General features: G+C 40.9%; 2 protein-coding genes across 2 annotated transcripts; one reads left to right on the plus strand and one right to left on the minus strand.

Annotated features, from left to right (window-relative positions):
- Window positions 1-1,332: 1,332 nt before the first annotated feature.
- LOC139459932 (STING ER exit protein-like) lies at window positions 1,333-10,952 on the minus strand. Its single transcript, XM_071241668.1, has 7 exons — window positions 10,779-10,952; window positions 8,514-8,628; window positions 7,157-7,198; window positions 5,481-5,610; window positions 3,441-3,530; window positions 3,142-3,234; window positions 1,333-2,164 (listed from the first exon to the last, which is right to left on the minus strand). The coding sequence occupies exons 1-7, from the start codon at window positions 10,897-10,899 to the stop codon at window positions 2,111-2,113; spliced, it is 645 nt and encodes a 214-aa protein (XP_071097769.1). The 5' UTR covers window positions 10,900-10,952; the 3' UTR covers window positions 1,333-2,110.
- Window positions 10,953-11,191: 239 nt separating this feature from the next.
- On the plus strand, window positions 11,192-17,975 carry LOC139459931 (cyclin-dependent kinase 9-like). The gene is made up of 4 exons (XM_071241667.1): window positions 11,192-11,369; window positions 12,645-12,726; window positions 15,814-15,904; window positions 16,581-17,975. Exons 1-4 carry the CDS (start codon window positions 11,275-11,277, stop codon window positions 17,423-17,425), a joined length of 1,113 nt encoding a protein of 370 aa, XP_071097768.1. The 5' UTR covers window positions 11,192-11,274; the 3' UTR covers window positions 17,426-17,975.
- Window positions 17,976-18,275: the final 300 nt, after the last annotated feature.

Here is an 18,275-nt window from a genome sequence, read left to right on the forward strand (position 1 = left end):
ATGCACGCAATGACGGGATGCACTGTAATTTCAGGGTCATCATAACAAAGTGTTTCTACAATAGAACATCAAGCATGTTGTTGGAAGATCCACACTAATTGCCTTTTAATGTGATATTTCAATGTGACAGGGCTTTTTCCTCTAGTATAAATCAATGTCACAGCTGTACCCTGCTATGCCAACCACTTCCAAAAACTGCTGTCCATGAAAGTTCTGCACGAGGTTTCATGTTTGTATACGATGAGACCTCCAATAGCTTTGCTTGGACTCTGGCTGCTTCAAGTGCCCAGGTCCTTTCCTTTCCAGAACACCCTCCAATATCTGTACACGTGCATTGTGGCACGACTTTGTTCCAAGTTGGACGTTGTCTGGACATTGTCTTCAAAGTCACAACCCGTGAAAATCCGGGGTAGAATAGGTCTTCAGCAACTCATGCTTGCCGTAATAGGCGACTAATGGGATTGGGTGGTCAGGCTTGCAGACTTGGTTGATGCATGTCATCGGTCCCAATTGGGTGGATCGATGCTCATGATGTCAAGCACTGGGTTGTCTGGTCCAGACTGTCGTATTTACAGACTTCTGTCATATAGGTGGAATATTGCTGAGTGTGTCGTTAAACATCAAACAGCCAAAGAAACTACTACTACTGCTACTACTACTACTACTACTACCTCTCGAGCAGTGGATCCTGGGAAAACAAAGATAGACAACTCTGCACAAGTGTCTCCCACAACTGGCAGAAGAGGAAGAGCAAACACAATGACCTCCAAGACTGAGACTTTATTTGATATGATGAATACACAGTGAGGAAAAGACATGATGCAACTGTGTACACTGTGAGCTATGTACAATATATCAATACAAGCACATGCAGCCTTTACAGATCATGAAATCTTCAACATCAAATATTTAGATTCCTCTCTTAGTGATAGACAGCAAAGTAAACATTGCATGACTTCAGTGGGGAATACCCTTATGTAGACTTGTGTTCAATATTTCGATGTAGAGACATGATCTGTCTGAACTTACGCCACTCTGTCAAAGATATTGTTTTGTTTGTGAGTGACTTGATGAGTTTGGATTAATGCCACTGTGAGCAGTACTTCTGCTGTATCATGGCACGTCAGATTGATGTGGAAGGAAAGATTGTTGTAGGTGCTAATGCTTATCATTCTGGTCCCCGTTCCACAAAGCGATCTTAGCAAAAAGGTGATCGCAACACTAATACTTTGTCTTATCATAGGCTTACAGTCATCATAGTGCTAAGATGATCGTAACACTAATACTTTGTCTTATCATAGGCTTACAGTCATCATAGTACTAAGATGATCGTAACACTAATACTTTGTCTTATCATAGGCTTACAGTCATCATAGTGCTAAGATGATCGTAACACTAATACTTTGTCTTATCATAGGCTTACAGTCATCATAGTACTAAGGTGATTGTAACTCAATAGCGCTACGTTGGCTTTGTGGAACGGGGCCCTGGTGAAACCCACCAGGCATGGTCAGGCTGTGAAGAACAATGGACCACTACTGATCTACCTGTGCACACCATTCTTTGACTGATCTGCACAGGTCGATTCAGACATAAGATAGTACACTTGTCATTAAATCTTCCACTTCAAGATAATATATACATTGCCCAACATAAGTTTGCTATTTACAACCTCCCTGGATCGGTTGTGTCACATAGTCATATCTCATGAGACCTTACTGGATACAGTATTATACGACAAACAGCATTCATACATGTTGGACACCACACGTCTTCTCTTCTTCAGGCTCCCTTCTCTACAAGAGGATCAACATCTGTTCTTTGAGGAATAACACAGACACTGTGTCTCTTACAAACCCTGAGGTATAACACACAAGAACTATGCACTGCTTTTCAGGATGTTCCAGACAGGAACTCACAAAATCCAATTCTAAGGACAAAGCTTCTTCCACGCTTTCTTGTGTGAGACTTTTTTCTTGCACAAGGATAAATGTTTCACAAAGTCATATTCGGCATATATGACCACTGCAAACCTATGTTGTTATAAGGATATACAATGGCCAGCCATCACAGTGGGAGAACTGGTATACATGGCCACCCTTGCTGCTCCTCACTTGTCAATCAGTGTTCCTTTCGGTCTCATCTTCTTGGCCTCTTCCTCAGCCTAGAACATAAAACATGGTATTGACACATGGATATATACTGCTGTAGTATTAACCTGAAGGATATATACATCATAATGTGACAGAAGGTTATAAACATCATAATGTGACAGAAGGTTATATACATCATAATGTGACTGAAGGATATATACATCATAACATGACTGAAGGATAAATACATTATAACGTGACTGAAGGATATATACATCATAATGTGACTGAAGGATATATACATCATAACGTGACTGAAAGATATATACATCATAACGTGACTGTAGGATATATACATCTTAATGTGACTGAAGGATATATACATCATAATATGACTGAAGGATATATACATTATAACGTGACTGAAGGATATATACATCATAATGTGACTGAAGGATATAATTATACATCATAACGTGACTGAAAGATATATACATCATAACGTGACTGAAAGATATATACATCATAATGTGACTGAAAGATCTATACATCATAACGTGACTGTAGGATATATACATCTTAATGTGACTGAAGGATATATACATCATAATGTGACTGAAGGATATATACATTATAACGTGAGTGAAGGATATATACATCAAAATGTGACTGAAGGATATATACATCATCAGTGAATGAAAGATATTTACATCATAACGTGACTGAAGGATATATACATGCCGTAGTGACTGAAGGATATATACATCGTAACGTGACTGAAAGATACATACATCATAATGTGACTGAAAGATATATACATGCCATAGTGACTGAAGGATATATACATGCCGTAGTGACTGAAGGATATATACATCGTAACGTGACTGAAAGATATATACATCATAATGTGACTGAAAGATATAAACATGCCATAGTGACTGAAGGATATATACATCATAACGTGACTGAAGGATATATATACATAAGTTGGTAAATCAGGAAGTGTAACAACTGAATGTAACCATGGCAACTATTGTGTGATGTGTACCTGTTCCAGAAGCTTTCGTTTACTCATCCCTTTCCTCAGCAACTGCTTCTCAATGACCTTGGCATTAGCTGCATATGAATCGGCTATTTCTTTCTGAAAGACAAAGCAACAAACTTCAACCAAAAAGTCAAAGTTTATAAAAATACACAATTTGTTTTTTTGCAATACATATTGATCAAAAAGCATATTGCAGTATACCGGTAACATCATGCAGTTCCACACAGGTTGTGGATATGATGTTACAGGTGATATAATAATAATTAAACCACACACTTGTTACAGAAGCCGGGGTCACTTACCGCCTCGATCTCCTCCTCCTCCTCGTCCACGGTCGACACGGTTACAGAACTGAACTTGCCCATGTTCTTCGTGTGTTTCGTCAGCGTTACCTGGCAACAGAACAACCAGGTTACAGGAAACTAGACACAACGACTGCGACTGAAGTAACAATTATAAACCAATCAGTAGAAACCATGAATGGCAGCATGGTGTTGATGAACATCAATCAGTGTATGCATTGGTCTCCACAATAAGGAGGTCCCCTTGGACACACTACCCGCAAGCGCCCCAGGTGCTAGGCTATCTAGAGGGTTTGGGTGCACACATCCTCCAAGAAATTTGTCAAATGTAGGCCTGGAATGGTGTATTTTAAGTCATTCTGAGCATAAACAAAGTGTCTGGTTTAAATCATTAAGTGTCTGTTTTCATGTGTGCATAACATGGATGTTGAGAGGCAAGAGAAACTCGAAACAAAACAACAATATGTTACGTGTAAGATAGACTTGTAACAAAATGAAAAACGTGTAAGGAGATGCATGAAGGTTATTTTTTTGCATCCCAGTTTTTTCAGCGAGTATTTTTGTACATCGGACGCCGTGAAGCAAACTCTGATCAATCATTGTCTGCCTTTCATGACCCAAACTCATTCAAACTGGTCAACCTTCCTGTCACCAGCTACACCAAGGGATTACTTGTTGGTTGTATTTGTGCCAATGCCTGTATCAAGGTCCATAAGTGGTCTAAATTACTGGATGTGTCTTGTGCAAACTATTCATGCTTCTTCAGTCCAAACTTGATGAGGCGTGCAAGATTTCTTATTGGACATGGATTTTCAAAGATTAGTAACCCAAGTTCTGGCACAACGTGAAGTACGGGTCAACACAATCTTAATCAGTTTTTTAGTGACCTTTACTGACAACAGCTGGGCTTGGCATGAATCTGGGGCATTATGACGGTCATAACCTTGACATAACCTTACATGACCTGACCTTCACCCATGCATGTCCGTCCCACAATCTCTAAAACAGTGCCATAAAAACTGACAGCTTAACAAGTAGATACAGATATATCCATCCCGCTTATAAGCATGATAAGTGACCAAAATGGTCGCCTATAATATTGAAATTTTAGGATGGTGAGTTAGAACACATGGTTCGTGGTACTGTGGCTCGTTACTTTATTATTGGAAGGAAAGCCCATTATTCTACTTAATTCTTCTGAAATGCTTCACTACCGAATGTTCCCAAATGTTACCAAGTGGAACCAAAACACAATTTTTTTCCTATACAATATTGGCTGGGACTGTTCTTCACAATCTTTCAAGGGGCGGTCGGGTAGCCTAGTGGTTTAAGCGTTCGCTCGTCACGCAGAAGACCCGGGTTCGATTCCCGACATGGGTGCAGTGTGTGAAGACTATTTCCAGTGTCCTCCGCCGTGATATTGCTGGAATATTGCTAAAAGCGGCATAAAACCATACTCACTCACTCACTCACAATCTTTCAATAATAATGTAGAAAATGCGCAATCATAACTTGATATAAAAAGCTTAAAAACTATTTTTGTATTCAACAAACATATGCTGATTAGCTAAATAACAAAGCACAAGGCATGATTGTATCACTACTCTCTACATAGAATAGGCTACATGGCTTTGCTATTTCATTATATTAGTGTGACATGTGGAGCAGGAAGTAGGTCGCTGTCAGTGGTAGAACAATAACAGCAAATGTATTTCCAATATTTGCTAGCAAGCAAACTACTGAGGAAGGATGAGTTCTGATCCTGCAGAAAGATTTTGATTGGCTTCGATTTAAAAAGTGTACAAACGCTATGATTAGTGTTTTTTGTGTCACAAATTGAGAATCTGCTGAAACAACAGATTTGGGAAAGGGCAATCATAATCTTAAACGAGAAACTATTGTCAGACATTCATTATATTATGTATAGATAAAACTGGCTACTGATAAAACCAGCTAAATGGCTCCAAGAGGAAAAATAAACCCATGACGGCTGACGTTGTTGTTGTTGTTGTAACGAAAGCAGAGGGAGCAGTTTCCTACCTTCTTAGGAGCTGCCAACTGACTGTAGACATCAGTCTTAAAGCCATCAGTTTCACGTTTCAGTGCCCCGTCCACAACAAACATGACGTTGCTGTTGCCTTGGTGATGATAATACAGCCACAGTCCACACCTTTACCAACAAAACAGACTCCATTAGTTGGTAAAAACAGACACAGACCACAAACCAACTTAAATTTAAGAAACATTCTCAGACAAAATCATTCTTTTCCAAAATGTGCCACAATATTTCAACTTTTAGGAACCACCAACAATTTTCTTTTCCTACGAACATGATTTCATCCAGGTTGTTCAATTATAGGAAGGGGTTACAGAAGGTGGACCTGGCAGCTCATGATGTCAATCCCACTACTTGTGGCTGCCATTGATCATCATGCTGATCAACCTGTGGGTCATATACTCACTGATGACTTCTCCATGGCTGACAATAACAACCTTCATCAGTTACTGTATACGATGTAATAAGCGCCTCGGGCGCTCTCAAAATTAGGAATAGGGGGCTCTTATTAGAATATTATTTTGCTGGAAAAAAAAGTGAATTGAAAGATACATTTTGTGGTTTAAGCTTACAACCTGAAATGTTTATGTACGACAGATATATTTTTCCAGAATTAAATTGCCCATAATTAAGGGTGCATATAACACACGAGTGTGTATCATATGCGAATAAGTAAGTCTTGTGTACATTTATCAGTTGGAAAGGGGGCTAATTGGAATTGTTCACTTGCCAATATATTAACAAATATCGCCGTGGGCGCTTATTGGAGCGGAGCGCTTATTACATCGAATACAGTATTTAAATATTGACCCAATTGGGATCACAACTTTGAAATTATTATGGATGCGGTCGAAGCATATGCCAAAGGTGAAAGGAACCCGTCGAATGTCTATGAGAGTGGGTTAAGTCAGTGTCACAACCGCCTTAGTCACAACCGTCCAGAGCCTGAGAGGACAAGTGAAAACCTTATATCTCTGGTCCTCAGTGTGTGCAGCTCGTACTGCTTGAATGAGACATCCATGTTAACTAAGTGTACAAATTCCCTGTTTTATTTAGTTCCAATTTGTAGCAAAATCAAAGCAATGGGACCTGGTTGAAATAATAGCTACTACCTAATGTATTAGTCCCTGGCTTTCCCACCCTCAAGTCAGTAACCATGGCAACCACTGTGATAAGGCTCAGACAGGTAATCGAGTATGGGAGGTTAGGATGGACTCGATCAGGGGAGATAACCCACATCTTCACTTCTCTAACGTGGCTTGGAAGAAAAATGGTAGTGTGTGGTTGCATTTTGACCCAGTGATGCTAAGAAAACAATAGACAGAATGTCCATTGTGTGGAATATTACCAATTAGAGTTTGGAAGTAGGCCCATAGCAACAGATAAAGCACATATTTTAGAAAAAATTCAATTTTAAAGAAAAATCCAGCAATTTGATTGGCTATAAACAAATAAAACATCCACAAGATATTTTCTCTTCTACATCATCTGCTAAATGAATGGCAAGAATTTTTCAGTGCAGCGTAAGGTCAAGGTCATGCAAACAAGGCAAACGGCTGATTGAAATAAATAAATGTGGGTAAGGTGAGCTAAAGACACTTAAGATTTGGCCGCCTGTTTTCTCTGTAAATCAATAAACTTGTAAACTCTTGATTCTCACCTCTTACACTTCTGCCTGTACTGCTTCTCTATACCTTCAGGCCTGTAAACAGAACAATAATCTGAAGAACTAGCCCCGGTTTTCCTGGACAGAGTTACAAACAGCAAAGAGTGATCTTAAGTAGCATGTTCCCGGAGGAGGCAGAGTGAGTGAGGATGGTTTTACGCCACATTTAGCAAGATTCCAGTAATATCGTGGCGGGGGACACCAGAAATGGGCTTCACACATTTTATCTACGTGGGGAATCGAACTTGTGTCTTCGGCGTGAGACCAAACGCTTTAACCACTACGCTACCCAACCGCCAATGCAGAGCATCAGAGCTGTGAAGAACAAGTAGATGACAGTGCAAAACAGAGCATGAAGACTATTACCAGACAAATGTCATCTTCCCGAGGCAAGAGAGTTATAACTGACTTTAAAAGTCCAGTTTCCACCCTTGCCGAACTAGGCTGGAATTGCTGGGCTCGATCGTAGCGCCACCAGTGGCTATTACCAGTTATGTTCCTTCTAAGCCTCTGCTATGGACCAATCAGATTCCACCTCTCGTATCACTTGCGTTTGCTTCACACAAAATGGCGGCTCCCAGTCAGGTCGATCTGATCAATGATCAAGATCTTTATTGTGATAAAAGGGGTCTTACATCGCGAAATGCATCAAATCACGTGAGCACCTTGATTAAAAACATGAAAAGGTTTGGAAAATATCTGCTGACAACGAGTTGGCGGTGCACATGCTTTGCAAATCCTGCAATCGACCGAAATCTGCACGACAGTTTACAAACCGGATTTTGATTTCGGTGCGCGATTTTGATTGGACTATGCATAGACTCGTTAGTCCAGCCAAAATATAACTCCATAATACCCGCCTAGTTTGGCAAGGGTGGAAACTTGACTTTTATAGTCAGTTAACTCTCTTGCCTCGGGAAGATGGACAAATGTGTGCAGACTGAAGTCGACTGGAAAATATCACGAAATAAATTGATACACTGACTAATATTTGAATTCATAGAGCATTTCACAGTACTGAATAATGTCAGGCTCATTTTAAGTGAGTGGTTTTGCGCTGCAATGTCCCAGCAATATCACCGAAGGCAACACCTAAGCTTCAATCATGACGAGTGAATAGTCATGTTAATTATAACTGTACATGTATATCAGTGTGCAGGGATCAAAATTAACATAAATCTGCTAGTTCAAGACCACTTCTACCATTAGATAGATGGTAACTCTGCTGGGGATCACTTTTATGGCATTATGAAAACATAACTTAATATTTATCCTTGGTGTGTAGCCACCAAAAAGGGCTTTTGTTCCACTTAGCGTTGAATTTTGATTTGATTTTGTGAGATTGGCTTACCGTCGGAGATATATGATGTCATCAGGATCACAGGTCAACTTGTGTGCATGCTTCTGTCCATCAATGACTCGTGAGTTGTCCCTTTTTCTAAGTGGAAGTTTGTCCATGGGACAATCTGAAGCATAAAAACAAAATCACATGATACAAAGTCCTTAGTAAAACACACAAGTAAAGGCCAAGAGATCAGTGTCTATGCTGGCAGCTGGAGTCAATGAGCACTATACTGTTGCTTCCCGTTGTCCCGGGGCGGTCGGGTAGCCTAGTGGTTGAAGCATTAACTCGTCGCACCGACGACCCGGGTTTGATTCCCGACATGGGTATAATGTGTGAAGCTCATTTGTGGTACCCCCCACCTGATATTATTAAAAGCGGCGTACTCACTCACGTTGCTTCCAAGGGTAAGACTATACATGTCATCGGATCCCAATTGCATGGATCGATGCTCATGATATCAATCACTGGATTGTCTGGTCCAGACATGATTATTTACAGAATACCGTCATATAGCTTGATTTTTGCTGAGAACAACAAACAAACAAACTAACAGCACTCCACCCTAGTCCCACATCAAGCTGGCAGACCATAATACAACTGAAATTGGCGTAACACCTAACTTGGGAGTACTGACCTTTACCAGGTGCACTTTTTCATACTTCAAGGAGTGCCTAACCCTAAGGAATGTAAAGGGGTGCCTAAACCTAAGGACTGTAAAGGGTGCCTTACTCTAAGGATTGTAAAAGGGTGCCTACCCTAAGGATTGTAAAGGGGTGCCCCACCCTAATGATCGTAAAGAGGGGCGTGATTGGAAAGGGAATACAAGGGGCTGAGGGTTGATTTTGGGTTAACCAAGGGTAGTTGAACCCCTAACATAACCAAAGGATCGAAGGGAACTGGACAATCTGTATGCACCGAGATACATACTTTGTACACAAATGTTGGATAACCCCTACCTCATCAACTAGATGACTCATACCCAAAAACATGTATTTAAACACACTGTGAGCGATTTGGGTTTTACGCCGCTTTTCGCAATATTCCAGCAATATCACAGTGGGGACACCACAAATGGGCTTCACACATTATACCCATCTAGGGAATCAAATCTGGGTCTCAGCATGATGAGCGAACACCTTAACCACTTGTCTAGATTTATTTGATCTAAAAATAATAATAATGATACAATACCTTAAATTCCGGAAAACATGTTAATTGGTTCTCAGTCAAAGGGATAATAACCCATTATCTCAAACAAGATATTGTGAGTCAAATGTGAATTATTTTAATGGTTGAAATGTATAATGAATGAGAGAGTGAGTTGGGTTTAACGTCGTTTTTAACAGTATTCCAGTCATATCACGGCGTGTCAGCTAAATGTAGGAGGAAAGCCCGAAGTGATGCAGGTCTCAGACGTTTACCACTTCGGTGAAACCAACGAGCACAGGTATGGTGCTGACAAACCACTTTAACCCAGAAACATAATCGGGGCGAACCAGGATTCGAATCTACAATCATAGGTTTCTGGCGTGCCCAAGGGACACAACTCTGCACAGCGAATCGCTGCGCCTTAGACGACTGGGCCACCCTTGTCCCCGAATAACATATGAATGTTTGAAATGTATAATGAATGATTGTATGGGGTTCATAGTGAAAGTGCTCAGAATTTTTGAATGTGGGAATTTAGTGCTGTGAATTCATGATAACACATAGGCTATATTGTTGTTTTTACATCTACACTGGTTGTAATACTATCTGGTTTTGGACTCTTGCTTTCACACTGACTCGTTACTAAAGCAATTATTATGACAATAAATGGGTACAGGTTCTTCAACTTTGTGTAAAAGTCCTCAAAATTAGTGTATGGATCTTCTAGATTTATGTAGGCCTATGGATCATCCAATGCTTGTACGAGTCAACCAAATAATTATGTATAAGTATTTAATAAGTATGAATTACTCCAAATCAGGTACGAATCGGGCGAGAATTTTAGGTTTGGGATAACTATTTTCAGTTTGTAAGAATCTCCGTGGGTTCAGATCGTAGAGTGATACGAGATTTCTGAAGCATGAGCGACAGCTGGCAGTCTGTGCCAAGTGGGCTATAAGTTGGGCCTGGGGTAGTACTGTTATTCCCCAGGCGATCATTTTCGGATTTCAAGTAGCACAATCACTCACAGCAGATGGACTACACACCAGACTGTTTCGCGTGTGTTTGTTTATACGTTATAGCAAAGGGAAATGAAGAGAACTATTTGGAAGTGAAACTTGCCTAAAATCAGGCACATTTGTCCACAAATGCAATAATAAACATATAGGGGCTTCTCTCCCTGATATTCCTCTTGATCTTTCGTGTCCGTACACACGACACTCTTTGATACCACTTTTGGCATCTTAAAACCAACGCAGGATCAGCCAAACTGACCCAAAACGGAACGACACAACGAAAGGTATTTGCACAATACGTCATAGATTTCTGTGCATATCTATACCACATACAACATAGACAAACAAATTAAATTCATATTAAATGTCTTGTTTTCTGTTTAAAGATCAATTATTTAATAATTTCCTCATTTATGATAAATTATCTTGCAAATGATAATGTGTTTAGTTTCGTTAGTCATGCATAGTTTTATCATGTCATTATATTTCAATCTTGACGTTTTTCATGACGTAGTACACATAGGCTGACAAAACAATCATGCTCTTGGATCTTGATCGTGCAATAATGTAACATCGAAGAAAAAAGACCTGCTCTGTCAGCAATGAGTAGTCAGACAGAAGACCTTGTGTTTCCCTATTGTGAAAATGCCAGCGAAAAATATGAAAAGCTCACGAAAATTGGCCAGGGCACTTTTGGGTAAGACGAAGCTTTGGAAAGTTGAAATTTACGTCTTAGGATGAAAACTGTCTTGGGCAGTGGAGTGACTTGCAACTAGGAAGTCATGTGTACGTCTTAGCGCAGTGAACTTCGTGATTGACAACTCAAAACCTAGCCTTTGCACCAGTAATATCGATTCAACCAACCACAATCGATTGTTTGTTGAGACAGTTGATCTTTTGTTATTTGAGTTTGAGACACTCATAGGATACATCATCAACGATGGCTGTTTCAAAATGAACTGCGAGTGATTTTGACAATATCGACCCTTTATGGTATTAAAAACCCCATATTGTCCTACTACGATTCGTATTGTGTTGTGTACAAATACCAAAAACTACCTTTGTAAGGGTCGTTGTGACACAGCTAGGTACTACTGAACTGTGAACTAGATAAATGGGTTTCTGTATACACCTATGTATGAGTAAAGGAAAGACCCTATCCCCTCCTCCAAAAATTAAATATGTATGTATTGCTGCTCAATCCTTTTAATTCTTTATATTTTTTAGGGGGATACGGGCGTATCTTACCTGAGTAAATAGATACAATTTGATGGATACTTTTACAACTTCTGTTGTATTGCATATAGCTATGTTTCTGATGTAGATTTTTTACACTATTACACCAGTAACAAGCTCCATGCAATAAACATTTCAACGTAGATGCTTACACTGGTATCAAACTCAGATTTTAGACTAGTTATTGTCAAAAATGTCAATTGTTGAAGAAGGAAAGAAACTGTTTTTGTTATATCTCAAATGTCAATATAAATAATCTGTGTGTAGTGACTTGAGTTGTGTTTAACGCTGCTCTTAACAGTATTCCAGTTATATCAGCTGAATGTCAGCTTAATGTGGGAGGAAAGCCCAAATTGATGCAGGTCTCTGACGTTTACCACTTTGGTGAAACCCCCAAGCACGGGTATGGTGCTGACAAACCTAGAAGCATAATTGTGGCAAATCAGGATTCGAACCCACAATCATATGTCTCTGGCCCAAGGGAAGCAACTCTGCACAGTGAATTGCGGTGCCTGGGCCACCCGTACCTCCCTAATTCATGTGTAAATGTGTCACTGCTCACCAGTGGCATGAAATATGTTGATTTCTTTGGGGACTTTCTCACATATTAGCTTAAAGTTATTTCTCCGATGTTGCTATTGATAATTGATCGATATTTAGTTACTGATTATCGATCTCTGTAATCTATATCGATAGGCAGTCCTAATGGTAAATGATAACCGTGGTAATGTTACAGGGAGGTGTTCAAGGCCAGGAACCGTGAGACCAAGAGCTTGGTTGCCATGAAGAAAGTTCTCATGGAAAATGAGAAGGAAGGGGTATGTATTTCTGTTATATCTAAACTTGGTATGAGTGGAAGGGGAATGTATTTCTGTTATCTCTAAACTTGGGCCGTGTGGAAGGGGTATGTATTTCTGTTATATCTAAACTTGGGCTGGGTGGCTGGAAGGAGTATGTATTTCTGTTATGTCTAAACTTGGGCCGAGTGGAAGGGGTATGTATTTCTGTTATATCTAAACTTGGGCTGAGTAGATGGGGTATGTATTTCTGTTATATCTAAACTTGGGCCGAGTGGAAGGGGTATGTATTTCTGTTATCTCTAAACTTGGGCTGGGTGGCTGGAAGGGGTATTTATTTCTGTTATATCTAAACTTGGGCCGAGTGGAAGGGGTATGTATTTCTGTTATCTCTAAACTTGGGCTGAGTAGAAGGGGTATGTATTTCTGTTATATCTAAACTTGGGCTGAATAGAAGGGGTATGTATTTCTGTTATATCTAAACTTGGGCCGAGTGGAAGGGGTATGTATTTCTGTTATCTCTAAACTTGGGCTGGGTGGCTGGAAGGGGTATGTATTTCTGTTATATCTAAACTTGGGCTGAGTAGAAGGGGTATGTATTTCTGTTATCTCTAAACTTGGGCTGAGTAGAAGGGGTATGTATTTCTGTTATTTCTAAACTTGGGCCGAGTGGAAGGGGTATGTATTTCTGTTATTTCTAAACTTGGGCTGAGTAGAACGGGTATGTATTTCTGTTATTACTAAACTTGGGCTGGGTGGGTGGAAGGGGTATGTATTTCTGTTATTTCTAAACTTGGGCCGAGTGGAAGGGGTATGTATTTCTGTTATCTCTAAACTTGGGCTGAGTAGAAGGGGTATGTATTTCTGTTATCTCTAAACTTGGGCTGAGTAGAAGGGGTATGTATTTCTGTTATTTCTAAACTTGGGCTGAGTAGAACGGGTATGTATTTCTGTTATTACTAAACTTGGGCTGGGTGGGTGGAAGGGGTATGTATTTCTGTTATTTCTAAACTTGGGCTGAATAGAAGGGGTATGTATTTCTGTTATCTCTAAACTTGGGCCGTGTGGAAGGGGTATGTGTTTCTGTTATATCTAAACTTGGGCCGAGTGGAAGGGGTATGTATTTCTGTTATCTCTAAACTTGGGCTGGGTGGCTGGAAGGGGTATGTATTTCTGTTATCTCTAAACTTGGGCTGAGTAGAAGGGGTATGTATTTCTGTTATTTCTAAACTTGGGCTGAGTAGAAGGGGTATGTATTTCTGTTATTTCTAAACTTGGGCCGAACGGAAGGGGTATGTATTTCTGTTATTTCTAAACTTGGGTCGAGTGGAAGGGGTATGTATTTCTGTTATCTCTAAACTTGGGCCGTGTGGAAGGGGTATGTATTTCTGTTATCTCTAAACTTGGGCTGGGTGGCTGGAAGGGGTATGTATTTCTGTTATATCTAAACTTGGGCCGAGTGGAAGGGGTATGTATTTCTGTTATCTCTAAACTTGGGCTGAGTAGAAGGGGTATGTATTTCTGTTATTTCTAAACTTGGGCCGAGTGGAAGGGGTATGTATTTCTGTTATTTCTAAACTTGGGCTGAGTAGAACGGGTATGTATTTCTGTTATTACTAAACTTGGGCTGGGTGGGTGGAAGGGGTATGTATTTCTGTTATTTCTAAACTTGGGCCGAGTGGAAGGGGTATGTATTTCTGTTATATCTGAACTTAGGCTGGGTGGAAGGGGTATGTATTTCTGTTATCTCTAAACTTGGGCTGAATAGAAGGGGTATGTATTTCTGTTATCTCTAAACTTGGGCCGTGTGGAAGGGGTATGTGTTTCTGTTATATCTAAACTTGGGCCGAGTGGAAGGGGTATGTATTTCTGTTATCTCTAAACTTGGGCTGGGTGGCTGGAAGGGGTATGTATTTCTGTTATATCTAAACTTGGGCCGAGTGGAAGGGGTATGTATTTCTGTTATCTCTAAACTTGGGCTGAGTAGAAGGGGTATGTATTTCTGTTATTTCTAAACTTGGGCCGAGTGGAAGGGGTATGTATTTCTGTTATTTCTAAACTTGGGCTGAGTAGAACGGGTATGTATTTCTGTTATTACTAAACTTGGGCTGGGTGGGTGGAAGGGGTATGTATTTCTGTTATTTCTAAACTTGGGCTGGGTGGGTGGAAGGGGTATGTATTTCTGTTATTTCTAAACTTGGGCTGGGTGGGTGGAAGGGGTATGTATTTCTGTTATTTTTAAACTTGGGCTGGGTGGAAGGGGTATGTATTTCTGTTATCTCTAAACTTGGGCTGAGTAGAAGGGGTATGTATTTCTGTTATTACTAAACTTGGGCTGGGTGGATGGAAGGGGTATGTATTTCTGTTATTTCTAAACTTGGGTTGGGTAGGTGGAAGGGGTATGTATTTCTGTTATCTCTAAACTTGGGCTGAGTAGAAGGGGTATGTATTTCTGTTATTACTAAACTTGGGCTGGGTGGCTGGAAGGGGTATGTATTTCTGTTATTTCTAAACTTGGGCAGAGTGGAAGGGGTATGTATTTCTGTTATCTCTAAACTTGGGCTGAGTAGAAGGGGTATGTATTTCTGTTATATCTAAACTTGGGCTGAATAGAAGGGGTATGTATTTCTGTTATTACTAAACTTGGGCTGGGTGGGTGGAAGGGGTATGTATTTCTGTTATTTCTAAACTTGGGCAGAGTGGAAGGGGTATGTATTTCTGTTATATCTGAACTTAGGCTGGGTGGAAGGGGTATGTATTTCTGTTATCTCTAAACTTGGGCTGAATAGAAGGGGTACGTATTTCTGATATATCTAAACTTGGGCTGAATAGAAGGGGTACGTATTTCTGTTATTACTAAACTTGGGTCGAGTGGAAGGGGTATGTATTTCTGTTATATCTAAACTTGGGCTGGGTGGGTGGAAGGAGTATGTATTTCTGTTATCTCTAAACTTGGGCTGATTGGAAGGGGTATGTATTTCTGTTATTACTAAACTTGGGCTGAGTAGAAGGGGTATGTATTTCTGTTATCTCTAACCTGGGCTGGGTTGGTTCAGGGTCATGTATTCATGTGCATGGCCCTGTGCCTGTATCTGTGGTATGTTTCAGTTCCCCATCACGGCGATACGGGAGATCAAGATCCTGCAGCTCCTCAAGCATGAGAACGTCGTCAACCTTCTGGAGATATGCCGAACCAAAGGTGAGAGAGTCACACTGTCACTGCAGGGTTGGCAGCTGGGATTAGATTGGGATGAAATAGCCTCTTCAAGTTTTAAAATTGCATTTAGAAGTGATACACATGCCAGAGAGAATTTATGGATGTCACCTTCTTTATTAAAAGGAACACGTTTCGATGTATGTGCCTACTCCTTCATTCTTCATCTGAAGCATATACTCCGTAAACATTGTGCTCTTCATAGAGTACCTGTGAAGCTCCTGTTTAGAATAGGTTTTCAACAACCCATGCTTGTCGTAAGAGGTGATTATGCTTCTTGTGACCCGTGAAGATCTGAGTTAGAATAGATCTTCAGCAACCCATGCTTGTTGTAAAAGGTGACTATGCTTGTTGTAAGAGGCGACTAACGGAATTGGGTGGTCAGACTCGCTGACTTTGTTGATGCATGTCATTGTATCCCAATTGCGTGGATTGATGCTCATGATGTCAATCACCGGATTGTCTGGTCCAGACTGTCAATTATTTACAGACTGCCTTCATGTAGCTGAAATATTGCTGAGTGCAGCATTAAACAACAAACTAATCATCTGATTAGACCTTTGCCCCAGTTGAAAGTCATAATGGTTATAAAAGACCTTTATGAAAATGAAGCCAGACATTTTGTTTTCAAGATAATGACACCTGTTTATTGTTATTATAGCAGGACCATACAACCGCTTCAAGAGCACATTCTACCTCATCTTCGAGTTCTGTGAGCATGACCTGGCCGGTCTGTTGAGTAACGCCAATGTGAAGTTCACGCTGGGGGAGATTAAGAAGGTCATGCAGCAGCTGCTCAACGGCCTCTACTTCATCCACAGCAACAAGATCCTCCACCGCGACATGAAAGCAGCCAACATCCTCATCACCAAGAATGGTACTCTCAAACTGGCTGACTTTGGTCTCGCGCGTGCATTCAGTGCTGCGAAAGGAAGTCAGCCTAACCGATACACTAACCGAGTCGTGACCCTGTGGTACCGGCCACCAGAACTCCTTCTAGGGGAGAGGAACTACGGTCCCCAGATTGACGTGTGGGGGGCAGGGTGTATCATGGCCGAGATGTGGACCCGGTCACCCATTATGCAGGGCAACACGGAGCAGCATCAGCTCCAGCTCATAAGCCAGCTGTGTGGGTCCATCAACCCGGAGGTGTGGGTCGGGGTGGATAAGCTCGAGCTGTATGGGAAGATTGAGCTCCCCAAAGGCCAGAAGAGGAAGGTGAGGGAGAGGTTAAAGCCGTATGTTCGTGATCAGTATGCAATTGATCTTCTCGACAAGCTTCTCACCCTGGACCCCTCTAAGAGGCTGGACTGTGACACTGCTTTGAATCATGACTTATTCTGGTCGGATCCCATGCCAACAGAGCTGACGCAGATGTTGTCGCGGCATACGACGTCTATGTTTGAATACCTGGCTCCGCCCCGCCGTCGTGGACCTGTCCATCCTCATGCACCAGCACACAGACCTTCCCACAATCCTGATCAGCATTTTGAGAGGGTCTTCTGATTGGTTGTCATGGTGAGAGGGTCTTCTGATTGGTTGTCATGGTGTGAGGGTCTTCTGATTGGTTGTCAAGGTGAGAGGGTCTTCTGATTGGTTGTCAGGGTGTGAGGGTCTTCTGATTGGTTGTCATGGTGAGAGGGTCATCTGATTGGTTGTCAGGGTGAGAGGGTCTTCTGATTGGTTGTCAGGATGTGAAAGGTAAAGCTTGCGGGGGGTAGCAGTCATCATTTGCACAGAAAAGCCCTTATACGGGTGTAACCCAAAGTTCTAACATACAATCGATGGAATCCTTGTGACAACCAGACCCTGAACAGATGTTGGTTCAAATTTCTGTACCTAATCTAATGAAGTGGTTTAACAAAAACGCCTGTTAAAATCCATGGTTTAGTTCAAGATATTTATACCAATGTCGAGAAAAGACCCTTTGAAACAACGCAAAAGATTTTTAGTTCAATAATTCTACTGAACAGTGAAATGAATAGGAACTCCCATACTGGATTTAAAAAGAATGTAGTACTCAATCATTTTACGAATTTGGCAGGAGATAGAATCAAATTTTGATGCTTTGACGCCAAGCAATGTTTTTTGTTGGGCAGCTAATAACTGAAGGTCAAAGCAATCTTAGTGTGGCGATGATTGTAAGCCTATGTTTAAGTATGGGACTTACGATCACCTTAGTGCTAAGATCACTTTCAGGAACGGGGACCAGGTCACTATGTCTGTAGGTTGATAATCTTAGTTTATCATCCAAATTGACTCCCAGAGGAGATATGCTGGGGTGAGATCAAGCGATATCTACATTGTAGATATCGCTGCAATGAAATTGCATCACAGTGCTTTGCAGGCCATTGTG

The sequence above is a fragment of the Haliotis cracherodii genome, unplaced genomic scaffold, assembly GCF_022045235.1.
Source record: "Haliotis cracherodii isolate W230 unplaced genomic scaffold, xgHalCrac1.p SCAF_13, whole genome shotgun sequence".
Taxonomy (NCBI): domain Eukaryota; kingdom Metazoa; phylum Mollusca; class Gastropoda; order Lepetellida; family Haliotidae; genus Haliotis; species Haliotis cracherodii.

Excerpts from the sequence above, each read along its gene's own strand:
- LOC139459932 (XM_071241668.1), bottom strand. The coding sequence starts at position 10,899 with ATGCCAAAAGTGGTATCAAAGAGTGTCGTGTGTACGGACACGAAAGAT. Across the intron at positions 8,629-10,778 it reads ACAAATGTGCCTGATTTTAG|ATTGTCCCATGGACAAACTT; the intron begins GCAAGTTTCACT and ends TTTATGCTTCAG. Across the intron at positions 2,165-3,141 it reads AACGAAAGCTTCTGGAACAG|GCTGAGGAAGAGGCCAAGAA; the intron begins GTACACATCACA and ends TTTATGTTCTAG.
- LOC139459931 (XM_071241667.1), top strand. The coding sequence starts at position 11,275 with ATGAGTAGTCAGACAGAAGACCTTGTGTTTCCCTATTGTGAAAATGCC. Across the intron at positions 11,370-12,644 it reads ATTGGCCAGGGCACTTTTGG|GGAGGTGTTCAAGGCCAGGA; the intron begins GTAAGACGAAGC and ends GTAATGTTACAG. Across the intron at positions 12,727-15,813 it reads TGGAAAATGAGAAGGAAGGG|TTCCCCATCACGGCGATACG; the intron begins GTATGTATTTCT and ends GGTATGTTTCAG.